Source organism: Calliopsis andreniformis, chromosome 6 (assembly GCF_051401765.1).
Source record: "Calliopsis andreniformis isolate RMS-2024a chromosome 6, iyCalAndr_principal, whole genome shotgun sequence".
Lineage (NCBI taxonomy): Eukaryota > Metazoa > Arthropoda > Insecta > Hymenoptera > Andrenidae > Calliopsis > Calliopsis andreniformis.
Window position 1 is genome coordinate 22,968,093 of NC_135067.1, and position 27,586 is coordinate 22,995,678.

General features: G+C 44.0%; 3 protein-coding genes across 5 annotated transcripts in view; 2 read left to right on the top strand and 1 right to left on the bottom strand.

Annotated features, from left to right (window-relative positions):
- Positions 1–169: 169 nt before the first annotated feature.
- LOC143180305 (tetratricopeptide repeat protein 39B) lies at positions 170–4,874 on the top strand. 2 transcript variants are annotated; one of them, XM_076379937.1, is made up of 12 exons: positions 170–589; positions 1,176–1,472; positions 1,560–1,607; positions 1,690–1,718; positions 1,799–1,979; positions 2,055–2,187; positions 2,541–2,673; positions 2,757–2,856; positions 2,939–3,004; positions 3,087–3,808; positions 3,908–4,141; positions 4,219–4,874. In XM_076379937.1, the coding sequence occupies exons 3-12, from the start codon at positions 1,584–1,586 to the stop codon at positions 4,319–4,321; spliced, it is 1,725 nt and encodes a 574-aa protein (XP_076236052.1). In that variant the 5' UTR covers positions 170–589; positions 1,176–1,472; positions 1,560–1,583; the 3' UTR covers positions 4,322–4,874. The 2 variants fall into 2 exon arrangements, with proteins under 2 accessions (XP_076236052.1, XP_076236050.1); XM_076379935.1 differs by lacking the exon at positions 1,176–1,472.
- Positions 4,875–5,062: 188 nt separating this feature from the next.
- Positions 5,063–10,027, top strand: Ipo9 (Importin 9). Of its 2 annotated transcripts, XM_076380176.1 has the most exons (15): positions 5,063–5,138; positions 5,509–5,610; positions 5,676–5,850; positions 5,959–6,050; positions 6,129–6,362; positions 6,425–6,794; positions 6,873–7,117; positions 7,203–7,464; positions 7,547–7,866; positions 7,945–8,164; positions 8,240–8,511; positions 8,589–8,997; positions 9,362–9,510; positions 9,592–9,661; positions 9,745–10,027. In XM_076380176.1, the coding sequence occupies exons 3-15, from the start codon at positions 5,709–5,711 to the stop codon at positions 9,954–9,956; spliced, it is 2,997 nt and encodes a 998-aa protein (XP_076236291.1). In that variant the 5' UTR covers positions 5,063–5,138; positions 5,509–5,610; positions 5,676–5,708; the 3' UTR covers positions 9,957–10,027. The 2 variants fall into 2 exon arrangements, with proteins under 2 accessions (XP_076236291.1, XP_076236290.1); XM_076380175.1 differs by having other exon boundaries at positions 5,676–6,050.
- The window catches only part of Slip1 (SLo interacting protein 1), a 52,458-nt gene continuing 34,004 nt past the window's right edge, over positions 9,133–27,586 (bottom strand). Inside the window, exons 2-7 of the mRNA XM_076380177.1 lie at positions 13,683–14,030; positions 13,391–13,561; positions 12,683–12,781; positions 12,561–12,596; positions 11,149–12,483; positions 9,133–11,011 (exon numbers count right to left, since the gene is read on the bottom strand). Of these exons, the coding sequence (XP_076236292.1) occupies positions 10,667–11,011; positions 11,149–12,483; positions 12,561–12,596; positions 12,683–12,781; positions 13,391–13,561; positions 13,683–14,030 (2,334 nt within the window). The 3' untranslated portion in view covers positions 9,133–10,666. The remainder of the gene's footprint in view (positions 11,012–11,148; positions 12,484–12,560; positions 12,597–12,682; positions 12,782–13,390; positions 13,562–13,682; positions 14,031–27,586) is intronic.

The window sequence follows — 27,586 nt, forward strand, 5'->3', positions numbered from 1 at the left end:
GTAAAAATTTGTCTACCATAAAATTTCATAGATTGCAAATGTACAATAAAAATATGAAAATAACACGTGATCATCAATGATGCTTAGCCTTAATAACAATTAGAAAGTGTTCCAAAGACGAATATGTACTGTGTTCTATAATCCTAGTTCAGAAAAGGTAATTCCAAGTATCTTTTTTTCTCGTCTAATTGACAATGATTATGAAAAAAAGCCTTTGTTGGCTGTTTCTACAGCTTCTACTACTAGCATATATGTATGTTACAAATGAAGATTTGAGTATCACTGCTATGCCTGAAGACGTCACGTGTATAAGTAGTATTGCAAGTATGTTGATCCGACATGTAATCGGTCTAACGTCAGTTGATCGCGTGCGTTTCACGCCGTCATGTTTGTAGCGGCGGGTTTAAAGAATTTTCACCACTTCTGAGTCTAAAAATATGTAAAAACGTGTGCACTTGATCGATAGTAAATATATCAAATATTTGAATCAAATCGCTTTATTTTTAGAAATGTTTACGGATAAACGTTAAGACTTTCCTCGTTTTTCACGGATCGATTGCCCTATCATTTGACGTTTTGTGGATTAATGGTAAGATATTTTCTAATTCAAAATGTTAAGCATTTGAAGAAGTTTATGCTATCAGTTTACACAAGACCGGTCATTCGAATTTATACGTCACTTATCTTTATCATGAATTACAACTGTCGTATCGCTCTGTTAACTCAATTAGACTTTCTTCGTGATTGTACTCTACTTTAGATCACTTCCGGGCTATTTTTTACAATAACTATTTTTCCGGTTTTCTGGAATTTTACGTGTAAAAACGTATGTACATTTTTCTTGAACTATTTGTAATTGTGATTCTTAATGCACACCATTAATAATAACAATAATAATTGTGATTTAGATGTCTTTATATTTTTCACTAAGGTATATTTCACATTCTTATTCTGATTTTACTAAATTAGGTATTCTATTACTTGTTTTTTCTTTTTTTTTTTTCATATATAGCTTACAAATATCAGTGCTGATTCGAAATGAAAACGTAGTCACTATAAGCATACAATAATTATGCATATACATGTATAATTATACATATACATATACATATACATATACATGTATAATTATTATCAGAAGAAACATTCTTTATCATATCATTTTTTATCATTAGGGTTTAATCCATGAGCTAGATCAATATGACAGTAATTATTGGAATCAACTTATTAATAAATACAATATGTAACAATATAGACAAATTTTTCCATAAAAATTTATAAAAGAATTCTATCTGTCAATTATATGAAATGTGATTTCATTGTGAAACTAGAGAAATAATGACCTAAAACAGAAGGAGCACACTTGAGAAATCTGTCTTTGAGAATAACTTTCACTCCTAACAATTAACATTTCTTGTGGATACAAGGATCATTGTAAAAAGTATACGAACTTTATAAACATCTATTATCACGTATGAGATCATTTATTTTTTGTTTTATATTATTAATAGATCTAGTGTTGGTGTATAAGAAATTGATATACATTCTTATTTTTTCAGATATGTTTTAAGCATTAATTTAAAATGTCTGACATTGAAGAAGATGAGGTACGTGTATAAATTCAATGTTAAAAATAAAAATAATTATGAATACATTATTAATGAAACTTTGATTTCATTGGTATTTTAGTTTCAAGATGCCCAGGAATCCATGCCAGAGTAAGTACAGGACAAGTGGAAATATATAAATATGTATTTAGTTGTTATATCTCTTATGTTAATCAGTATTATATTTAAAGACCCACTTCCATGGATCTGGACACAGCAATAAGAGAAGCGAGGAAAGCGATACATTATTTTTTTAATAATGATTTTGATGAAGCAAGGAAAATTATGGAGCCATGGGCTACCAGCAGCATGTACCATTCTTTAGGGACAAGTGTATTTGCATTTCTTGAGGCTATTCTAACATTTGAACAGGTATTAACTACAATACATTATAATATTTAATGAATATATTTTCTATAATACACTCTAATAATACATATTGTGCAGAAATATATCGAGAAGGCTGCTGTAGCAGTAAAACAATGCATGAGCGTATGCTTAAAACAACGTAAACATGTAACGCTAACGCAGAATATTGGCAAAATGGTCAAAAAGACTAACTATGATGCATACACAATCGGTAGGTATGGGGACATACATTGATCACGATGGAATACTATATCTACTCAGCTATTTATTGTTTTTTGTGTGCCATGCATGTTTACTGAAAGTATGTAATATTGCACTATCGACTGATTTTAGTTCTCACTTTAATCAAAATGTAGATTACCTACATTAAGGATCTCAACAGAAATAAATTTGCGCCAATAAACTTATACTACCTAATAGAAAGTATTTCTTTATCTTAACTCGTGTAGTATCTCACGTTTATCTTGTTCTAACATGAAACACTTCATACACTAATAATGTTATTTGCTAATGCTACCAGTATGCACAAGGCATGAAGGAAATGATAGTAAATTAATATTGCAGAGGAAGTGCATGCGGAACTCTGTTATGCTGAGTCACTTCTTTTAAAATCGATGCTCACATTTGTGGAGGATGAGACTCTGGTCAGCTTTGTCAAGGCTGGATTGAAAATTCGTACCTGCTTTCTATCGTACAAGTAAAAAAACTGCACTGCAAATTATAAATTTAAATCTCTTCTGACTATACATTACAATATCTATGTTGCATATCGTTTTTCAGAGAATGTTTAACAATTTTAAATAATCGTAAATGGGAAAACGATGTTCATAAAGTACATTTTGAAAGTGGCGTCCGAACGGGCATCGGTGCATTTAATTTGGTACATGCAATTGTCTTATTGTTAGCTTTGCATTGTCATTTAGGTAATGTAACGTAATAACTACTTCTTACCCTCTCTTTAGATGATCTCACTATTACCGGCAAGAATTATCAAGCTGTTAGAGTTTATTGGATTCTCAGGTGATAAGGTAATCAAATAATATTCTTCTATACAACTTTATCTAACCAAGACTCTATTACATAATAATGTAATATCTCTTCTATCAACAGGAATATGGTTTATCAGAGCTAGAGGCAGGGTATAGGGAAAGAAGAGGATTACGGCATGTATTGTGCGCAATGATTCTTTTATCTTACAATTTGATAGTATCTTTTGTTCTGAGTCACACAGACGGTGATTTAGACTGGTGTGAGAAAGTTTTAACAGAGGAATTAAGTATTTATCCGAATGGTGTGTGGTTTTTATTTTTTAAAGGGAGATTAGAACTAACAAGGGGAAACTTTGAGCATTCCATAGAATGGTATACCAAATCTTGGAAGAGCCAAGATTCGTGGCCTCAATTTCATCATCTTTGTTTTTGGGAATTAATGTGGGCACATTGTTCTTTACAACAATGGAGTCATGCTGCAACATTTGCTACTATGTTAGGTGAACAGTCGAATTGGTCGCGTACCGTTTGTTTATATCAAAAAGCAGCGATACTTCTTATGCAAAAACCGTCGACAAACAGTGAAGAAAGACAGCTCATAGACAACTTAATGACGTTAGTGCCGACGTATAAACAACGCATAGCAGGAAAATCATTACCAATGGAAAAATTTGTGATTAAAAAAACTGAACGCTACTTCGCGCAGAAAAAACATCTCGTCCTTCCTGTATTCGAACTTATGTATGTATGGAATCTGTTCCGAATAGTCGGTAAACGACAAGATTTAGCATTAAATATACATAAAGCAATAGAAGAAGCTGAAAAAAAACTTAAGGAGTCCTCGTAAGTTTTTCACTTTTTCTTATTTATTTCTGTTAATGTTTCGTTTCGTCTTTTTGTGTATTAAATTGACAACATTAGAAAATTTTTAATCTTTTACAGAAAATCTGAATTTCATGCGGACAATGAGGCACTGTTATCGCTTTTAAAGGGTGCTTGTCTAAGGCTGATGAAACGCCCTTTATTAGCCGAAAATTGTTTAAGACGTGTTCTTGAATTGGATAAATCAATTAAAGAAGATACTTATTTACTTCCATACGCGACAGTAGAATTAGCTTTGCTAGCACAAGATCAAGGAGACATTCAGCTTGCTATTGGATTTCTGGAAGATGCTAAGTAATGATCTTTCATTGTTAAATATTTCTATTATATATATTAATGAATGATTAATTAACTATTTGTTCCTATTACAGAAAAAATTTTACTGGATATCCACTAGAATCCAGGTTACATTTTAGAATACATTCTGATTTAATGAAATTGACTGGAAAGAAGGACGAAGACGTTTCAGTATAATAATGTCGAAATTATATAACTTTTCTGAGAACATTTCATTACTGCCAGTAGCGTCGTTATTGCAGACTTAACACTAAATTTTGTTAATGATTTCTTTTTGACGAAACAAATGTTATAATGTACTTCTTATATCTTTTTTGGAGTGGTTCGTTTCTCTTAGTATTATGTTAATTATTTTTCTAAACTAATATCTCTAGCAGTTAACATTCAATAATTCTTATATGGTATACCTAGGGCACGTGTTGTAAACTAGTTCAAAAGGTCTAAGAAAAGCATTAGAGATTAAATTATTTTTTTAATTTAAATTATTTTTATCATAAAATATATTAATAAATCTTTATATAAATATCACACACACCAATGCAATTGGTGTTAGAAACAATTTCTGCTGTCATTTGTGTATATATATACACACATATATATGTATATATACATATGTATGTATACACACACTGGTTGACACACTGTTGTATTTACATTGTTTAATAAAATTGTAAATGAAATTAATCATAAGACAAAAAGCTATAAAAAATAAAGAATGGTTTATCAATAACTGGAGAGAGATAATTATTTATTATTATTAATTTCGTTGTTTAATAATTATAAGCATTAATAATTTGCATGAGCTATTGTGTGTAATTGTATTAACAATACGTGTAGTAGAAGTTCTGACTGAGATGATTGTTTCATAGGAAATATCAATTTTTCGCAAATTATTTGTTCGATTAATCTCATACTCGCAATTTCCATTCCTGAAGAATTTACTTCATTGGTTGCCAACGTCCGGTTGAATGGTTTTGTTCCCACTTCCCACTGTGTACGTATGGTTTCACTAATGATAAATTTCAAACTATCGAAAGCAAGTATAATTGATTTTTAAATGGAGATTTTAATTTTAATAAAATTACGCAATAAGGACACCTAGCAGTAATTTGTGTTATTTAATTATTATATACACGTTGTTTCAATATTGACTTAACCTATTGCACGAGTTCATTAAGCCGGTTCTATCGTACTTATAACGCACGAAAAATAGTATAACTGATTCGTATTAATACTGTAACTTTATTTTCAGTTTTATATATATATATATAAACATATATATATGTATGTGTATCTTATATTTATTTTAATCTTTATATATGTCTTACCTCATTTGTTAATGTTTTTTATATTCTGTTTACAAGATGTTATTAACAAAGAAAGAAAAGACATTGGTAATGTCAAAGGACACAAGTAAAAGGCAATTTTAACAGTAGCATAAATATTTCTTAGGGATATGTGTTCTGGTAAGTAATTAAAGTTTTTAAAAATAAATTAAGCAGGTTCCAATTAATTGTATTATTTGCAAAAGGTGGAAAATAAAGTAATAGAAGAGTTGATCATAATGAATACAATAGGAGCTGATGTGCAAGGCTCTTTGAGAGAAGCCTTATATGAAACACTGACTGGAATTTTGTCTCCCCATCGAGAGACTCGTCAGGCAGCAGAACAAAGAATTCAAGCACTAGAAGTTACGGAAGAATTTGGTATACATTTAACAGAATTCGTGGTAGATCCTAATGGACATTTACCTATCAGACAACTAGCTTCTGTATTGTTAAAACAATATGTTGAAACTCATTGGTCTTCACTAGCTGAAAAGTTTCGGCCACCTGAAATAAAACAAACAACAAAAGAAAAAATAAAAGAATTACTACCATTAGGTCTCAGAGAATCTATCAGTAAGGTGATATAATATAAGATGTTGAATTGGATTTATAGACTTGTACATAACTGATTGTAAAAGCTTTGTCATATACTGTAGGTACGTACAGCAGTGGCATATGCAATATCAGCTATAGCTCACTGGGATTGGCCTGAAAATTGGCCAGGTCTATTTGATATACTTGTCAGTTGTTTAAGTGGAGAAAGTGAATATGCAGTACATGGAGCAATGAGAGTTTTAACAGAATTTACTTCTGATCTTACGGATGATCAATTACCTAATGTGGGACCAGTCATTCTTCAAGAAATGTACAGGATATTTCAAAGTGAAAATGTAAGATTTTTGTTACAGTGTTTGGTTATTGTAATAATACTTGTCTATTCTTGTTCTTTCAGCAATATTCTATTAGAACCCGTGGTCGTGCAGTCGAAATATTTACGACGATTGCATCACTAGTTGCTGCTACAGGACTTTATCAGAAAGGATTCACAGAGCAATATCTGCAACCAGTTATTCCAATGTTTTGTGAACAATTTGTTCATTGTTTACGAGTGCCTGATGGCCCGACTAGCGATAGCGGGCTCAAAACTGATGTTATTAAAGCTATAAATTGCCTTGTTACTAAATTACCCAAATATGTGTCGAGCTTTTTACCACAGATGCTCCCACCTGTTTGGGAGACTTTAATACAAAGTGCGAAAGTTTATCAGGAAGGGACTGTTAACGGAGATGGAGAGACTAATGATAAGGAAGTTGATTCGGACGGTAAATCTCGCAGATGAATATTGAATTTCTATAAATGATGAATATATAATGTAAAACTGTAATTTCTATGTTTTATAGGAGAAGTGATTAATTTTAATAATTTGATTATTGCAATCTTTGAGTTCGTTCACTCTATGGTAGACCGCAAACGATTCTCGAATTTTTTGGATAACTTGCTACAAGAGATCATGTATTATTTGATCATCTTTATGCAAATAACAGACGAACAAATTGAGTTGTGGACAACAAGTCCCAATCAATTTGTCGAGGAAGAAGATGCGTTTGCCTATAACGTTCGTATCTCCGCGCAAGAACTTTTAACGGTGAGTATCTTTCAAAGTAACCGGCTTCAATTTTTCACGAGATATTAGACTGTATTTTATTTGAGTATATTACTATTGTGTGCAGATTCTCGTTAATTATTCCGAAGAGAAAGCGGTAAATGCTCTCTGTGGGATGATCACTCGTCATATAGAATCAACGAGTAGGTTGCAAGGCGTAAATAGTGGAAGTGAGAATAATGAAACGTGGTGGAAATTACACGAATCCTCCATTCTTGCTTTGAGCAAAATAAAGGATGCCGTTGTTGAGAAGCATAATACTGGAGTGCTTCAGTTTGATATTATTAGGTTTTTAGATACAGTCGTATTAGCTACTTTAAATGATTCGGGTATATTAGAAAAAGAACTGTTTTCTTTCTTTTCTTTAGCATAAGATTTAGGTTTTCTATATTCATAATTGATCATTTTTAGGGGCTCCATCATTACTCCTCGGTCGTTGTTTATGTGTAAGTGGAAAATACGTCGAGATAATGCCACCAGAAATGAGTTCTCGATTTTTGGAGGCAACGGTTAACGGTTTGCAAGAAAATCAGCCTGCTTGCATTCGAATTAGTGCGGTAAAAGCTGTTTATTGGTTTTGCAAAGCGTCAACCACGAAAGCCAATAGTCCTATCGGCAACATTATACGATCCCATTTGTCCAATATATTTCAAGGACTTTTCAATTTAGCTAGTCAACCGTCTACGGAGATTTTGACTTTAGTCATGGAAACATTCCAAGTGTTGGTTTCGGTAAATATGAACTTATCGATATAGAAGAAGTTCCTTTGTTAACATAGTCATTTTACATTCCTACTTCTATGTTTGTAGTTGGATACAGCATTTACAGCATCAGTAGAAAGCAAAATTTGTCCGTTAACCATTGCTGTATTTCTAAAATTTTATAGCGATCCAATGATTTTGGATTTATGTGAAGATATATTCAAAAGTTTAACAGAAAATCCAGATTGTATAGGACCATTGCAAACACGTTTGATACCCACGCTGACAAGTATGATGGCCGTGACACCTATGGACAAGTCAAAAGATGGTAAATTACTTTTTATCTTTGTAGATTACGCATTTATAATGCTCCTACAGCTGAGTATTTCTTGTACATTTTCAGAAAGGTGTCGAGATGTAGCTTTGGACGTTTTGCAAGTCTTAGTACAGTACTCTCCGAAACCATTGAGCAGTGCTCTGGTTGAAACGGCTTTCCCTGCTGCGTGCCATTGTATCCTTAATTCAGAAGATAACGAAACATTACAGAGTGGTGGCGAAGTAATACGCACTTACCTATCAGTCGCTGCTCGTCAAGTTACGACTCATCGAGATACTGATGGTCAAACCGGTTTACAATATATTCTGCAAATAGTAGCTCAGCTATTAAATCCACAGGTACGTTTGTATTCGTTTATTTCTTGTCATCATTTGTCAACGATGAAATTGACACTTTAACGCGCGATACTTTACAGTCGAGTGAATTTACAGCCACGTTCGTCGGACGATTAGTAACAACATTAATCCGAAAAGCGGGGAATACGTTGGGTGAAAATCTTGATTTGTTATTAAAGGCTGTGTTAAGTAAGATGCAACGGGCGGAGACGTTGACCGTAATGCAGAGTTTACTCATGATATATGCCCATCTGATTAACACGGAGTTTGATGCTGTTCTGAATTTCTTGTCGACTGTACCTGGTCCTACGGGACAAAGCGCACTTGCTTTCGTCCTGACCGAGTGGGTCAGTAGGCAACATTTATTTTTCGGTAGATACGATCGCAAAGTGGCAACAGTCGCGCTTTGCAAAATACTGGAATATGGTGTTACTCATGGAGACAGTCGGTTGAACGAAATCACCGTTAAAGGAAATCAAATATTTCCAGGTTTGTCTATTCGTTTCGAAAACTGAATACTAAACGTATACAGAATGATTCATCTATCTTGAAATCAAGTAGTTCAGCGCTCATTAATATTTTTATTTCGAATATAGCTTAGGATCAAATTAGATGAATCGTATATGCATGGTAAATTACCAAAAATATATTGTTGTGACTATAATGAGACACAACTACAGTGAGAGTACATACATTGGTCAAATTCGAAGTGTACATAAAGTTGAATTTCAATTCGAAACTTGAACATTTTATTCTCTGTAGGGAAAGTGTAGTTGATGTTTTGAGCGATAGACATCAGCAAAATGTTCTATAATAAACAGTATCGATTAACTAAAATTGAAAAACTACGCAGGAAACGAGGAAGGTGTAAGGACTAGAAGTAAAGCCGAATCACAGCCTTATCAGTGGACTACGATACCGGTTTTAGCTAAAATCTTTAAGTTGATCATAAACGAATTGTCGAACGTTATCGAGGAGATCGTAGCGAGTCAGGAATCGGATGTTAGTAACAGTTTGATATTTATTTTAGAAAGTAGAACGCAAGAACGTTGAAAACATTATAATCAACATTTAAACGTGTAGGAATCTAACGACGACGAGGAAGACGGCGATGACAATACTTATATAGATCCGGGATATGAAACTATGTTGCGTAAGTGAGACATTTACGAATAAGCTCTATCCTGTATTCAAAAAATTGCGTGTAACATGAAGAATTTTAACGTTATCAATTAGTATTAGAGGATGCTTTGAACGAAGCGGAGGAGCAAGAGGATGATCCGGACATGCTGCAAGATTCTATCTATCATTTGAATCTTCGACAATATTTACGGGATTTCTTGTTGAACTTCTCGACCCATCATTGCTTTCCGGCATACGTTCAGCACTTGGACATTCCTGAACGGAAAGTTTTAAGCAGTTTAAACATCAACGCATCATTTATGTAATGAATAAATAGATATCTATATTGATGATCAAATTTTTGATTTTCGTAATAAAATATGCAAGTTTTTCTGTATCATTTTTTGTTTTTCCGTAAAATGCCTTATTTAAGAATGGCACGTAAAGGTCATCCCCTCTATTCCATTATTCCATTATATTTACGGTAGAAAAACCGATGGACACAGTTGGTCGAAATTAAATAAAATTTTAGATCTCGTTTCCGTTATGTCTACCGTGATTTGCAGTTTGAAAACAGTATTTGTACGTCAAACGAGAAACCTATGACTTCCGTTTGTACAGAAAAATGTCGTCACATTTATTTTACATATCTACAGAGATTTACTCGATCTATCTTTCGTCCACACAAAAATGTTAACTCGTGTAAAATAATCTACATACATTTATATGTATACATACTCATTATATAATAAATATGTACAACTGAATTCGGGCAAGGTTGCACTATGAGTATTGACGACTCGTTTGGCTCCGTTGAAACTATCGTCTAGTTTATGTCCCGAACCATGGATAAAATTGTTTAACGAAATTTAATATGAATAGGATATCGTCGAATGGCAGTTTCACGCACGTACATCTACACACACGTACCGATTAAGAGTAAGGTAATCGTAAGGCTGGTAGACATACAGTGGAAAAGATTGAGTTGAATATCAACAAGATCGTTCTGTGAAGTATTCCAACGGCGCACTTTTGTTCAGACTGTGGTGACCGAAAGGAGACCCATCAGTTTACCACCAGGTCCAGGACCTCCTGCTCCACCGACCCTGTTCCCGTGCACTAACATTTCTTGGACGGTAGTGAAATCGTCCAAAGTATTCTTCTTGCGAGCCATTTTCTTGTGACTAAGTTCTACAATATTTAACGGCTTTTTAACTGCCTTCTCATCTGCATATTCACACGCGAGAAAGTCGTTAGTCTGTTGCAGTTGGAGTTGTTGTTGTTGTTGTTGTTGCAACAGCAACTCTTGCTGCCTTTGTTTGCGCTCTCGTGCGCGTTCCAGTTGCCTCTTACGTTCCTCCTTGGTCCAGTACTTTCCAACCTGTAACAGGACAATGGTGAAGCGATTTTGCTTTTTTTACGATTTGAATAAAAAAGTCTATTTTACAAATTGGAAATATATAGTTACTTGATTACGAACGAGAGCGATTCTGAAAAAGAAAACTCAAAGATCTGTACCTTTATCTCCGACATGGTGTCGTCTTCCGTGCTGTGACCAGCCCGCTCCTCGGATATCTTGATCGCCCTGTTCCTCAGAATACGATTCCTGACCGGTCTCCTTGCGATATACCTCGTCCCGTCCGCTCTCCTCTTCACCTTCCATTCCATTTGTACATCGTTCGTCTTATCTTCGGGCGGAACCCCAGTTGTAGACGTGCACACCTGCTGACTACCAACGAATTGATATCGCGTCAGATTCGGTGCCTGAAAATTCCCATGAGACTTTGATTTCTTCGCAACGCTGGTAGTTTCCCTTTGATTTGTGGTGGTCACGTTCCTTCGATTGAGCGCCTGCTTGAACAATTGCTGCTGCAGAAGCATCGTCTGCTGAAGATTAGCCATGTTTGTGTACATGGTGTCGGCGGGAAGGGCAGCGGTGACGGAATCTCCGCGTTCTCTATGGTGATGAGTGCTCGACCCTCTCTTGGTCGTTTGATTCTTAGCTGGCTTGTTCACGGGACAGGTACAGCCAAGTCTCTGTTGCTGTTGTTGTTGTTGTTGTTGTTGTTGTTGTTGTTGTACCGTTGTCGTCGTCTTCGGCGGGCACAAGACTAGCGTGCTTCTATGATGGTCTCTCTCTCCCTGGTGAAGCTCCAACGTCAGGGGATTACTGTTACACGACTCTCCAGTATTGTACGCACTCGAGCTATCCTTCTCCTCCCCTGAACTGTTACTTTTCGAGGAGGAGTGCCATCTGGTTTGGTTTCCTTGGTTCGTCATGGTCGTGGCCACCGTGGTTATGGCGGTGGTGGCCTGCGTCCAGTGTTGGTGTTCGTACGGGGACGAATAAATTGGCTCGCTGTCAGATTCCGGTATGGTCTCGTAGATATGCTCCGTTTCGCTCCACACGTGACTCGAATATGCGTCGACCAGTTTCACCGAACTTGACTGTTGCCCACCACGTATACACAAATTGTCCATCTTCTTCGAGCAGTCCTTTAGCGTCTCCTGCATCCATTGTTTGCGATCGTCTGCGTGATGCGCGGGCGAGGAGACGTTTCTTCCGGATTTCTGGGAATTCTGGGACGAACAGGTCGAAGATGACGTAGTCGTGGAGAACGCATTGCCTGACAGTTGCTGTTGCTGATGTTGCTGCTGTTGCTGCTGTTGCTGCTGTTGCTGCTGCTGCTGAGAGGTGTGAGACGGTACAGGAGGCGGTGCTTTTAGCGTGGAGGTGTTGTCCTCCGTTTCTTTGGTTCGTTCCTCCGTTTGCTGCTGCTGCTGCCGGATCAGTTGCTCTATCAAGCTATTCTGATAAGAGGGTAGATGCTCGGGCGATAGGGGCGGCGATTCCTAAACATAGAAAACGCGATTATCGAGGAAAGTAAATATCTGAAGCGTTGAAATTCTTCAAGAAAGACCCTACTTACCTGGCGGTACGTGCGCCTATCCTCATATTCGTCGTCCTAAAAGCACATCACGGAATATTTCATCTATGTTGCGGCAAACGTCATGTTTCTCAGAATCTAGTTAAAGTCAGGAAAGCGTTTACCTGATAGAGACATCGGCTGACGAGAATGGTCACTTGATTCTTTGTCTCGGCGAACAGATTCTCAGTCTGTTCCTTATTCGCTACATCCTTTCCGTTTACCTAAAAGAAATAAGCGCTGATTTTCGAGGTGTTCAGAGGCACGCATTCGGAAATACCCAGTTCTATGTGAGAAGTCGTAAGGAAATTACGATAGAAGGGGTTAACTTTGGACGCAAGGAGATCCGGGGTTGTAAAGACGCTATCGGGCAGACGGACCGAGAGAAGAAATCCAGGGACCTAGTCGCTGGTTTTTCCATCCGATTTCCCTTAAGTCGACCACTTTGTCCGTAATTACAATCCGCTAACAAGATTAGAAGGGTAGCAGGTTGGAAGGAAATCGCGAGGAATAAAACGCGACGAGCTTCCCTAACGGGATGGCTCTCTTTCTCTTTCGTAGTATAATAGAATCAGCCAGTTCGATTCGTTGACGTCGACGGTGATCACGAGCAGCCTACTACTTACGAACTTCTTACGCTTCGAGCGATAATCCGTGGAAAAGTGTCGCAAAGAGGGTGGTAAGATCTAAGAGGAAATGGTTTAATAGAGGCGTCGAGGCTCGAGAAATGATATCACTTTTGATAGGGTTGCTTACAACTTTCAAGTAAATTTTACTATAAAAATTGCAAACTTCTAATTGGTTCTAGTAAGAGGCAATAATTCGCGACTTACCCTCAGGATTTGGTCGCCCTCCCGTAATCGGCCGTCACGCGCTGCAAGACTTTCAGGAACTATTTCCGAGATATAAACTTCCGTGTCGGCATCCTCGCTCCCGGAACCAGAACTATAGCAAACTGTCAGACCCAATTTTTCGGCGCTTCCTGTTTTCCGTAACGTCACTTCCTGCAAATTTACGTTTCCATCATCATGACCAGTGGTCGTACGAGGGGAGACGAAATGGTGAAGTTTCTAATCACGTTCTCAATTTCGCACAGTTTCAGTTATGGAAGGACGCGATACATACTTCGAAGTCAATGTCGTGCGCGAGAAAGTCCTCGAAACTATCGTTGGTCTGCTCGTCGACAACGAGAGGCACCGGCAGTAGTTCCTCTTCTTCAAGCAGACCAGCCCAATCAGTCTGCACCGCAGTTGACACAAGAGTGGGACAGGCATTAGTCGCATGCTCCTTCTTCGTCGACTCGACTGTTTTCTCCTCAGCCTCGTTCTTCTCCTGTGGTTGCTCCTTCCACGTGTTCCGCTGTCCGTGCATTGGCTGTCGTCGAAGGACCTCCACGATGATCGGCTCCTGGGCCGACTGAAAGCAACGCACCGCATCTTCGTGACTCGAATTCGATACGTCTTGCCCGTTCACCTGTAACGAAAATCAATCGTTATTCAGTGTTTTGTTCTTCGAGTCTTTTCACAAGTTTTACGTAATTATTTTTACAGCAAATTCATTGTCAGCGTCCAATCGCGTGATTGATCGTGGACGACGAATTCAAAGACCCGACTGCAATGAATAACTAAGAGATCTCTGAAGACAGTTATCGGCAAAAAACCGAGTCGCTACTATAGGATGGAAGTAGATACTAATAGAGACGAGGTCGATTGGTGAGAGGGTAAAACGAAACGTTGGGTAGAGGAGAGCGGTCCTCGAGTGACATCTGAATGCGAGAGGAGCCCAGCGCGACGCGTCGAGCTGAGCCGAGTCGCAGGGGGTGGCTCTTTGACGATTCTAGGACAAATTTCGCTATAATACGTTAACAGAGTTAAAGACGATATTCATCGTGGCCTTTTTTTCACGGCTCAAGGGACAGGGGTCGTTATTCACGAGCTATTTACAGGGCTAAACGCCTACTGTCTTGCAAGTACAAAATTTTCCTTTCGCTTTGTCAAATTCGTAGAGTTTCATTTCTAACGAAGAAAAGTTTGATCAGAAACACGCATCGATGATCTAACTACCTGTCGGACAAATAGGCTCTCCCTGTTTTTGGGAGAAGTGGTAGGTAGCTATCGTAGGCCCGTTTTCTCTAGAGGGTAGTTCGCAAGAGGCGACAGCAAGGTGAGCAAAGGATCTTTCGTTTTGCAGTGGCTCACGACCTTCGTTTCCCAGGAAACGTTGGATGCTCTCTAGTCGCGGAACGATCTCGTGAAAAACGAGCTCTCGAAGGTTCGCGACGGTGGCCGTGTACAAAGCCCGTTGGCAGCCAGAGCATTCGTCGCGTATACGTGCAGGCAGTAATTAAAGGACATTCTTCTATCGATGCCATTCGTGCGGTGGGTGACGAATTTATAGGAATCCGCATTATTCGCGTCGGTCGGCTAACGAACGCTCTGCAATACAGGGCGCTTTCTCCGCGGGAATTAACGAGACGGAGGCCTCCTCTCCTCTATCGGCGCGGCGTGGCGCGGCGTGGCGCGCGCGGAGTGGCGCGCGCGGTGCCACTCGCTCCCGTGGCGAAGCTCCCATAAACTGTGACACGCACCGCCACCGCCATCGCCACCCTTCTCTCTCACCGGTTCCTCCACCTTCCGCACACCTCTCCCTTTCAATCCTTTCAAAGGTTCTAGCCTTTAAACCCTTTTCAAAAGTTTCCTCCGACGGCAAATACGCGTGCAACCACCTCCTGCCTCTACCCACTTCCTCTTCCCTTCCTCCTTCTCTCAGAGGAGAACCGTGCACGATCTACGCGCGTTTCCATCGTGATTTTGCCTCGCCACGCAGCTCTGCTTTCCCCGTAGGCGAACCCGACGCGGATTACCGAACGGATCGATCGCTCGTTTTTCTTCTATCCAGGTCCCGCCACCGCCGCCGTCGCCGCCGCCGCCACCGCCGCTGCGTTGCTCTCCTAATCGCCGAATAATTGCCAGAGAAGAGTGGAGAGAGGAAAAAAGGGTCGACCCCATCGTCGAGCGAGAAGGAAGACGTTTCGGCGAAGGATGCCGTCATCAGTCTTCGGTAATTTCTCGATCGATAGTCCGTTCGTTCGTCCTTTCGTTCCATTAGTCGCGGTCGAAGGATGCTTCCGGCAGTTTTACGGAGAACACTCCACTCTCCTTTTTATTCCGCGTCGAAGAAACGATTCGACCAGGCGTCCACGAGGCCTACGTATTTCCTCGACCGCGTGCATCATTTTGAACGGGCCGCGTCGATCGATCGCATCGAGACGAAGAGACGACACGCGCAAGCGAGCCAGAGACACGTTGTCGAATCCTCGATCCAATCGAATGGACTTCACAAACAATCTTATTCGAGGAGTTGTAACCTGAGAAATTGATTGAAATGGCCTAAGAAACATTGAATACGTGCACCTAATGACTTTGGAGTAGAAACAGTTGGAGTTGACCACCTATCCATTCTTACATCTCTTACTCGGAAAAATTCAACATGCACTCCGCGAAAGAGAAAACAGAGTCCCAGATCCGTAAATCATTCGTTACAAGCTACAAGTTACGGCGCCGTTCGCCAAACAACTATCGCGACGGTTTGCCGCGCCAGATCTCTTCTTCGTTACCATCCTCTCGCCCTCCTCGATTTCCGTTGCTCCGTTTCGATGGTTCGACGACGAACCGACGAGTCGGGAGTTCGAATCGCATCAACGATCGCGAGAATGTTGAAGATTCGCGTAAAGCCGAGGTAGTCGCCAAGTGACAAACAAGAATAAAGACCTTTCCAGACGAGACAGTCTGTGAATGGAATTCACTGATACCGGTATTCAAACATATGTATACGCTCGAACCAGCGGTGGCAGATGAATGACACCACGCGAGGCTTTCATATCGGGCAGGACTTTGGACCCGTGATACGGTTAACCGCGATTCTATTGCCACGTGAAACCCCTTTCTCCGAGAAGACACGACTCGCATGCGAAAGCCTTGAGTGGTATCGGTCTCGGCTTCGAGAGACGACCAAACAGTGCGTTTGAGTGGATACGATTCAAAATGCCGTGCCTGAAAGAAGCCGATATGCACTAAGTAATACGTTCAGCACCATACAGAGGCCGCGTACACAAGCGAGCATGTTCGCCAAGTGGTTCGCCGAGCAGGTTCGCTACTGTATGGCGGCCTCGAGGATAGAGGAGTCCCCTCTTTTGCACCGTCGAAACGTTTCAAGCGAGGGCATTTCGGCGACGGAGCTTTTCCGATAATCCGAACAAGAGTTGTTTGTAGGTCCTTCTCGAGACTTTCGGCGGAAAGATCGCGAACAGAGTGTCCTTTCGAGCTCGCGGATTTCGCGCGATACGAACGAAGTCGAAAAATCGTTCGGTTCCGCGCGTGGTTAGCGGCGAGAAGGAAAAAAGAAAAAAGGGGGGAAAGAAAGGGAAAGGGATGAGGCGGCGAAGGAATGGGAGGGGTCTAGGGGGTGAGAGAAGGTAAAGAGGGCAAAGGTAAGAGGATAAGAGAAGGGGGGCGTCGAGGAAAGGGAAGAAGAGCGAGTGAGTGAGCGAGCGAGCGAGCTAGCAGGCAGGCAGGCAGGCAGGCAGGCAAGCAGGCAGGCAAGCAAGCGAGCGAGCAAGCGAGCAGGCAGACAGGCAGGCAGGCAGGCAGGCAGGTAGGCAGGTAGGTAGGCAGGCAGGCAGGCAGGCAGGCAGGCAGGCAGGCATTTCTGTCGGCAAAGCGCGGATTGTGAGGCAGTCGGCGAGCAGAGCGGAGAGAAGCGCGGGAAGGAGGAATCGCGTACAAGGAAGAAAAAAGGGAGCCGTCAAGCTCTCGCTTGCGTTCCGTAAACACGGAAGTCTGAAGTGCTCCGGCTTTGAACACCGACGACTACCGAACGACGACGACGGCCGTAGACGACGACGATCGTAATTACCGTCCGTAGGTGAGACCGCCGGAAAACGCGTCGTTTACGTTTCACCTGCACGCCGCGTCGTCTTCACCATGTCCCCTTTTCGATTCACCACCCTTATTTCGCGAACCCTCGCGCGACACCCTCCGTCGAGTGGCCGTCACGATGTCAGCGGGCGGGACCTTGATCACCTTCGCGCACGGACTCTTTTACCTCCTCCTGCGCTCTTTCTCCGAACCCTTCCATACAAGCGGCTGCAATTTCTGCTCTATACATTCTCATACGAGCTGTCTTTCAGAAGCAGTCTTTTGCCATCCATTTCTCAAGTTCGGACAGTTTCTCCAATAAATTTCATTAACTGGAAAGATCGATGCTTCTGTCACCTCTGAAGCATGCCTCCGCGTCAACTAGAGCGTTAAATGTTTCGTTATCGAAGCTTAGCTATCTACTAACGGTATTACCTCGGCTCGACAAAGAGGCTCGAGTTGCCCTTACTGAGACTCGCGATTCAGAAGCGTTAACCTTGAGGGCGTAAATAACGATCGAGGAAAAGGGAAAGAGGGAAAGAGGGAAAAGGGAAAAAGGGAAAAGTGGCGCAGAACGAGGGTGACCGGGGCAGAGATAAGGGCAGGCCGCGATTTTAAATTGCCTGCCATCCGTCTCTGTCCGCGTCTGATCTGACGGCTGTCAGAGGCGTCCCATCGCGATTATCGCGTCACGCCACCGCTGCGACGCCAAACAACCTCGATTCCGTTTCCGTTCTATCCGCTGTCGCTTCCGGAACTGTTCCCGTCCCGTTTCGAGCCCAATCCGAAATGCACTCCGAATATCCCACGGCGACAAGATTGACAAGATCGATGAGAACTTGTTTGGCTCGGTTTTTTAGAAAACAACTGAAAGGGTATAGAAAGCAAGTGGATTGACGATGCATCGCGCGCGCGCCAGCCATGCTTTGAACCGATTTATTAACTTCGCGTGTGATCGAGAACGACGGGAGAGACGATGGTGCTAGCCGAAAGGGAATTGCAAGTAAATTTCCACAGCGAGCCTGCGCCACCGAGTCGAATTTACGAGGTGATCTCGACTTTTCAAAGATCATGCATGGGCGCAACCTTTTTCTCGCGATGAGCGGGGAACGACGATGAGGACACGGTGTCGCGACGAGCAAGGAGAAAGGGCGCGTTCAAATTTCTAGCGGTTATTAATATTTCCGGAGATCCGTTCGTGCTGTTGGCATCGCGTGTCGCGAACCATCCCACCTCGTTAGCAGTTCTCTCGCGATCGGGAGGATTCGCCTCGCCGCCTCCGAGACATCAGTTCGAAGAAGAGGATGCATCGAGCAATTTCTAGATTTAGACCTCGTCCAGCGATGCGCCCCGTCACGTGCATTTGCTGAAACGATCTTCTCAGTTATTCATGCCAAACTCAATCAAAGCGGAAAAAGAGAGGGCGAGACTCGGTTCAATCATCGACCGGTTCGTGATCCTGCTCCGTAACGGTTCACGCTCCAAATCGGCCGCAATTATTTCCGCGTAGCCTAATTAAAGGCAGGGAAACGAGCAACCTCGCGTTCTCTCGACTCGACCCTAATTGCCGCGTTATCGCGCGCCTGAGCCTCGATTCCCGCGGTCTAATGAACCGAGATACATATAGTCGAATCGACTTCCTCCCTCCCGTGATGCGGCTGCTCGCCCTTCCTCGTGCATTCCTCTGCGAGAATTTCAATTATTCGACCTACGAGACCTCCTCCCTCGTATCGCATCCACTACCAAGACAGCCGATGCAACGATCGCGAGGACAATCTCGACGGTCTTCGACCGCCCCTCGTGTCATCGACGACCCTTTGCGTCGATCGATTCACCTCGCCACGTTACCTCTATAGTCTGAAAGGGCCCTAGATCATTCTAAGAGCACATGCCTTGCGTCTTCCTAAATAACTTCATCTTTGGATCACGAATTTCAATCTTCCCGAGTCCTGTCAGAGACGTAAGCAGTAGCAAGGGAGCTGCTAATTAATTCGCAGTCGAAATTCAGATTACCCGACGATGAGAAAATATTGTCTACGACGCGAAATCGCAAATGGTAGAGAAATTTTGCGGTAACACGCTCCTCTGTTCCAAGACGCGTTGACGCGACGCGATTATTTGACCAAAGCAGTACCGTAAACGTATTCGAAAATCGTACGTTCAAATACGGTCGCTGTTCTCCCCAGGGAAAGCGTAGGATCGCAACGCATGGAAATTTCGATAGGAAAAAGGCTCCGGACCTCGATGCGTCTCGAGTCAATTCGCGTCGATTCGATTCGCGCGGGATTCCAGGTTTACCCATCTTAACGACCATCGTCCTATGCAAACTCCAGCTTTTCTTTGCTCCGAATCGCCTACGCGTTGACAGAGCAGAGTGATAGCCTCTCCTCGAAGTTGGAAATCAATGTTCGAACGTTGCATCTAATCTAACGAATCTTTTAGTTATTGCAATTTTTTTCATTTTTTTCATTTTTTTTTCGATCTTTGATGGCTTATACCTACGTGTCGCAAAATTCGAACGTTTGGAAGAAAAATGGATATTCCTTGAGATTTGGGTATCCATTTCAGTCGTTGAATAACAATTCGTTTCGTGGCAGCGTGGAACGACGCTGAGAACAGACGCGGAATTAAAGGGGGAGAGGAGTCTAACGAAAAGGGCAAATAGCGGTCGCGATGGTTGTGACCGGAAGCGATTGATATCGAGGCTCTCCCTCTGCCAATTAAAAACGCAGCCGGCAGCGGTTCAGCGTTCGATTCTCGATCGACGGGACTGTCGGCCAAGCGTATTTAATGGTCGAGTTTAATCGATTATTGTCGCGTGAACGGCCTATAGGAACGTTTCCTTCGTTCCAGGTTTTCGTCGCTTTCGAGAAATTCGAAGAACGCATTTGCCAAAGCATTCGATGCAGCGACGGGACGAGGGACGATTGTACAGTGAAATCTGCGCACGACTGATGGATTGTAGGGTCAACGAACGGATTAATAAAGTTTCAACGACGGCGTCATCATCATCATCGTCTCGTCACAACGGCAGTTTTACCATTTCGTGTTCTCTTCTTCTCCTCTTCTTTCCCGGCTTTACTCGTCGCTTTTTACGCTGGTACACGCTTATTAGCGCTCGGCCAGGCACACAGTTTGGCGAGCTCTCGCGATCGATACGTCGATTCTTCGAACAGAAGGACGACAATAAATCCGCTGATACCGATCCTCCGCTGAACGAGAGAGGCGGATGAAGAGAAAATAGCTGTGCGTGCAGCGAAAGACGAGTGAGAAAATTGAACGAACAGGGAAAATGTACCTACTCGTATAGACCGAGAACCATGAAAACGTCGACGGATCGCGCTCATCTATGCACAGAGCCCGACTCCGGCCTCGGATTAACGGAGAAACACCCCCTCTGCCTATCTGCCTCGTCTTTCGGCGACGAGGTCGAGGGATGAAGGGCGGAGAAGAGGAGGAGAAGAGGAGGAGAAGCACAGTTTTCATTGCTCTCCTCCTTTTCTGCTCGGCAAATAATAAGTGCCATAGCACAGTTCGGTACGATGCGCTTTACGCTCCTGCTTTTTCGCTGGAAACCTCTTCTACGCAAAGGCTCGTTACACCGTTTCGGTTCGAACCCTAACCATTTGCATACCGCGTTAACTCGTTCAAGCTATTTCCTTCGACTCGACTGTCGTCCATTTTCCACCTCTTTTTCGACCCAACCATGATTACCTCATGTTCAGTCGTCTAGTTTGTAGAATCGACGATGAAGCGAGAGCACGTTATAGAGAAACCTGCGTAGTTTCGATCGAAGGATGATCGGTGAACCAAAGAGTAACAGGACGCGACGTAGATATTTTCTAGCAGTGAAATTCGAATGAAAGAAAACGAGTCGTGTACTCAATATTCGTTCAATATTGACGTCCAACGAACAATTTTTATTCTTCAGATTCCTACGAAATGGATAAAACGGACCGCTGCGAAATACCCGTCAAACTCTTCATGCGATTGTCGACGCATTGACACGGCTTTCCCAGTCAATTCGACGAAAGCCACTTTCGATGTAGCAACTCGGATGTACCAATGTAGAAAAATGCGTGGAAAAGCAGTCTTTTTCCTTTCGTCAACAGATCCTCCAAATAATCGTCCTCCAGGACAACTGTCCACTAATCAGCTTTTTCTTCATTCTCCGAAAAAGTATCGATTATTTTCAATTAAAATAAAGTTGAACTAAAAATTTTGCTCCAGACACCAACATGGAACTGTATCTTCTTAGTTCTCTACTGAACTCGAAGCCAAGCTCATTTCCTTCCTTTCCGCATTTCTTGTTCGCTCGTTCTTCCGTCCAGGCATGGAGGAGGAAGACGAAGAAGGACTTTTAATTTACAAGAAACTGGCAGCAGAGATACGCGGAAACGTGACCGAAATCGGTAACCGGGGAAGCCGGTTCCGTGGCAAAGCGCCAGCCGACGTTGTCGCGTCGCGCCTTCTCGGCCGAGCCACCGTTCGAGATATCCTGGACTTGGGACAGAGAAACTGCTCGAGACGACCTCGAGAGACGCGATAACCACCTTCCCTCGTCGTTCAATGTCCGTTCTTTAACGTTTCGGCTAATTTCTCTTGGCTCCAGTACCTAGGTTATCCTTTGCGATTAATTCTACCGCCCTCTTCATGATACGCGCAAACCCAGCTAACAAAAGGGGATTAAGACGATAGTCTAGTATATCTGGACAACAATTGTTTCCGTGTTTCAACGTTTCCAAACTGTGCGCAGCTATGTATTACAAGATGGCAGGAGATAGTGGAATGTATTTTTATCAGCATAATACACGATGAAAAGATTGTGCGCGGTTGGTGATGCAAAGGCTATCGCTTTACGGTCGTCTTGAATACATTCCAAGTATCTTTCTCTTCTTCGCTTTGTTCATCTGCGACGTCTCATAGAAAAGAGAAAAATGTTGTTTGACGTAAGCGTGGTGAAAGCGACGTCTCCATCGTCGGGGGACTTCGATCGAGAATTCCGTGGAAAGTTGAAACCAAGAAATCCGCGAGACTCGCCGCGAGACTCGCCGCGAGACTCGCCGCGAGTCTCGCGGCCTCTTCTCATACGCGACCGTCTTTCTCTCTCGGAGCGAGAAAAATTCCACCGAGGGTAAATGCATTCAGCTCACGGGGCTGTCGATACTCGGGGGTTCTCTCGTATTATGTATTGCTTCACGGCAGGACGAACACGACGCGAGGGACCGGTCGTCCGTTCGCGCTCATCTACCTACGGGAGAAAAGCGCACCAAACCGAGAGAGGATAGAGCGAAATGGGGTGAAGAGCAAAGAACGGCGCGGATTATGCTGGCCAAGTGGTCCTTCGCTTTCTCTTTTTCCGCCCGCTCCTGGCCACCTACGTACCTATGTTTGTGACCACCTATGCTGCACCCTGGCTTCGAAAATATGAAATGTCAAAGAAGAAGACTGTAAAAGCCAGGACAAAGATTCGACGTTCCTATCTTCAGGCGCTGCGCGAGTCGGCTCGTGGTCCGCCAGACAAAATGCTTGCCACGCTCTCTGCACCGCATTTAGAAGGCCGAGAGTAGCTGCGTAATACAATGGGTAATTTTGATGAAACCATTGTCCCTGGGGAACGTGCGCCTGAAAAAGGGCGGCAGAACGCTTTGCAGAGCTTTGACTACGAAGCGAACGTAATCGTATTAAAAAAAGCAGACCCCTTAAAGCGTGTCGAAGTATAAACTCGAACGGCGCGCGACGCGCGACGCGCGGCGCATCGAGGCTAGGGATTTGCAGCGCGAACCTTCGGAAGACGTCGAGCAAAGTTCTTCCTTCAGATCGATTACTAACGACACATAGGTTCGTGATACTTATTTTTAAGTGAGACCCGACTCGCCACAGCTTACCAACGGTATACAACAGGAGTTTCTAGGCGACTGCTGCGTGTAAGCGAGCCTATTCTATGTATATCGTATTAAATACGGCTGCAAACCAGATGTCCGTCCGTACAATAATGTCGGCAAGCAGATGGCTTCCTCGAATTGCGAAGGATTATCCGTGATCTGCATTGCCCGAACCTTGTTCCGTCGCGATGAGTCGTGGAATGCGATTCCACCGCTACTTCTACGTACTTGAATAGGAGCTTTCGATTCGCCTTCTCATCAATATCAAAAAATCGTTCGAACATTTCTCTTGGCGGGAGCAAAGCTGAATCTCGGCGTTAAAGGGTGAGTCGAGTGATCCGGCAAGAAAGATCGAGCGACTTGCGTTTCGCGATGGTGGAAGTTTCTCGATTGGTTGACCAGCCTCTACCCATCGGCGGTTTCTTTGCCGAGATTTACGCGCAACCGTCGGTCATCCGGTCGAGCGAGCGCGGCCCCAACCGACCAACCGGCGAACGTGACGCTCGTTGCCTCGGCATTCAACCTCGTCGACGCGCGTACCTGCGATCCCCATGCGTGAACGAGCGACGTTCCGCGCGAAAGCCCCGTCCTTTCGACCGCGAACCATATCTCGAGCGCGCGCTTTTCTTCCTCCGTTGCGCTACGCCCGCCCAGCTTCTACCTTCGCGATCGATTCGAACAACTTTACAATGTTTCGTCTGCAAGTCACTCCACCTAAGTACTTTCCTCAAATGGTACTCGGAGAGCCGCGCAGAGAGGCGAACTCATCTTTTGACGGGACAATCGTATTCGGTGGATTGCCGAGTGCTGCTCGCACAGTCAGCTCCGACTTTTCCTGTGCCTCGTGGCTGAAAGAAATACCTACTTAGACACTGAATCGCGCACGCTTTAGTCGATTGAATACTCTGAGGGGATCCTCGGCGGCAGGGGCAGGGGGAGGGGGGATAAGGTGCATTCAACCGCAGCTAGTTAACTGCCTCTGTTAATATCGCTTGGACCAAGTGCGATCCTTATCGGGCAAAATTCACAGCAGGCCCCCGTCTCGATTCAAGGAAAAACGCTGCGGCTCGCTGCGGCTCGCTGCGGCTCGCCGCGGTTCGCCGCGTCGAGACGGAGGAGATACGCTCCGAACTAGAAGGGGACACGCGCGCAAATTCCGACGGAAACGCAACGAACTGGAGTTCTGCCAGCTTGGTTCTCGATTAATTTATTCCGTCTGGAGCACACGTACTCTCTCACTCTCTCTCTCTCTCTCCCTCTCTCTGTTGCTCTCTGTTGCTCTCTGTTGCTCTCTGTTTCTCAGCAGCGGCAGCCGTTGTCAACTCTCCGGTTTCTGCGTTCTTCTCCACCGGCCGAGGCTGCTAACTCACGAAATGTACGCGGCGTGTTCAGACACTGTGACGAGAGGAAAGGACCAACTACGTACCTACCTATATAGGCTGGTCCGCGGTCCATAATACCACCATCGTGGAGAAGGACTCCGACACGGCGCGGGTCCAGACCACATCAAGTATATCCCTTTTGTCTCGAGAGAACTATTGTATTTATCCATCGAACTTTCCTCTTTTCTTCTTTGCGATTCCGCATCTTCGACCTTTTCCCTTTCTCTCTCATCCACCCCCTTCGCCTTCTACGTTTCCGTCTCTCCACTGTGGGAATTCCCTCGACAAAGCTATTCCGTGCTCGTAATATGTATTTCCTTCGGCAGGGGGATGGAACTGTGGAAGTCGACCGAAGACGAAGCGCGGTGGCGTGGCATCGAGAGGAAGATCGGGCCGCGCGATTTAATTTACCTTCGACGGGTCTGACCGCCGCGGTTACCCGACTGCAGCCCCTACGCGGAATTTCAATCCGCCCTGGCACGCTTCTCGTTTTTCTTCGACGCTCTTCGACGCTCTTCGACGCTCTTCGACGCTCTTCGACGCTCTTCGACCTCGCTTCGAGACGAGAATCTTAACGCCCTCGGGGATGGCCCTCGGGGATGGCCCTCGATGGAGCTCTCGCGATCCGTTAGAGACGTTGTTAGGTATTGGGTAAGGGGTTGCGAAATACTCTTCTCCATTCCCCATCGATCACTGTTTACTTTTGTCGCGCAATCTGTAATACGATAACTATGTATGCCGAGAACGCAAACAGATGTAGGGAGAATTGCGTTTCAGATGCGTTCGAAGACAAATGAATTCGATTTTCAATGAAATTCCTTCGAGAGAGAAAGAAGATAGCAAGTAGTAATACATTAGCGCGTAAGTCTGTTAAGCATGTATGTAAAGGTTTCCCGCAAACGAATCTTCGAACGCGGAGAGTTGATCGGTCGATGATCTTTCCCTCGATATCCGTGGATCGTTCGCGATATCATCGGCCGTTTCCGCGGCAAATTTCGCCACAGCGTGCATCAGAGCGAGGGTTGGTCGCCTCTAATCCGGTAACAGCCGACGTTCCATATCGCGTTTCCGTGATTGCAGTTTCGAGAGCGCGCGGCTAATTTCGTGCGCAAAGTTAAACGCGATTAGGGCCTCTATTACGGTCCATTAACTTCTCGTTGCTCGCGAGGCTAGGTTGCACACCCCCGAAATCTCTGCCAATCTCCGCGCCGAAAATTCATTTCGACGGCACGTGGGGTAATTTCGTGGCAGCGCCGACCGCTGCGAGTCCTCGTCGTTGATTTTCCCAACGTGCCGGGAGCTGCAGCACGTTCTCTGCCAACGTCGAATCATCGAGTATCTCTTGGAGTTCATCGCTTGGAACCAACGTTCTGCGTTCACGCTGTAGCGCTTCGACCCGCGACAACGGAGAGGGGAGGCTCGCAGAGAAAAGGTCCGTCGCGCGTCCATTCTGAAATCCAGACGCCCTTTCTTCCGGCAGACAGGACTTTCACGAATCGGACGCGCAGGACATCTTGCCGCGCGACGAACAAAGGACCTTCTCCTGCCACCTGGCTGCGCTTTCGACGCGAATAAAGCAGTTACTTGGCGAATAATAAGAAAGACACTGTCACCCCTCCGCGAACGAGGCAACGAGGGGAGCAGGGGGAAGCCAATGCAATTCGAAGGAAGCCGAGAGCAGGGGTGTGAGGACAACCGCGCGAGAAACCGCGCGAGGAACCGCGCGAGGAACCGCGCGAGAAACTGCGAATAACCGCGAACATGAACGGCTGCGCATTAAATTCCCATTAACGCGGACAAGCCTCCTCTCCCCATCGACGTTTCTTTTTGCGCTCCCTCGCCTCGTAGCCCTACCCTCCCCTCCCTTCGCTCCCTGATCATCGACCACCTTTATCTTTTTCTAGTTTCCGCCCTCCGCGCCGTCTCCTCGGCGTGCTCTCTCCTCCCCCTTTTCAGCGAGAACAAGCTTCTCAAGAAAATTTGTTATTCGGATATCGCACGGCCTACGCGACGGAAGAGCCGAGGGAGAGTTAAGGGAGAGCCAAGGGAGAGCCAAGGGAGAGCCAAGGGAGAGCCAAGGGGTGCGAGAAAGAAGCAGCAGGGGTCGTTTTAAAGGAGAAGAGAAGATTTTCTTCTTAGTAACAGGGTTGTTAGCATCGTCGGCGTAAATATTCTCATTTAGCGAGTAACCGAGAGTCCACTGCTTGTGCTTCGCCACCGCGCCGCGCTATTCCCTCAACGTCTCGAGCGAAATAAGGGAAGGAACTTTACGTCGATCAGGAAATAGCCGAGCTATCGAGCATACCAGTTTGTTGCTTAAGCGATCAACTTTATCGAAATGACCATTCTCACGGAATGACGCGTACTTGTCAATTTCTAGCCAGCAAACACACCGAGTGGATTCGAGTCGAAGCAATTCGTTTCGAAGTACATACGTACTAGGAGAAACGGACAACGAGTTCGATAGTCGATTGCAAGCTACCATCTACGCTGAAGGAAATTAGCTTTTCCTGCCATTTATCAAACGGTCGAGGGAGGGTAAACGAGAAAGAGAGAAAGGGCTGATGGGAGCGCGGTAGGCGGAGGGCGGTTTGGCGGAGGAGGCAAAGAGGAGAGACGGAATGGAAAGAAACAAAACGGAAGGGTGGAGAGGAACGATAGCCGCCACGTCGGAAGGGGAAAGAAATATCGAGATAATTAGGTTCCCCTTCGGGGGTAGTTCGTTCGTCCGAAATCATGGGAATCGTTATCTTCGCTAATTATCCTCTCGGCTCGCCGCGATTAATTTAAAAGGGTGGAGGAAGGGGACGATTCACGAGTACGTTTCTAAACCGTTCGAGACAGGA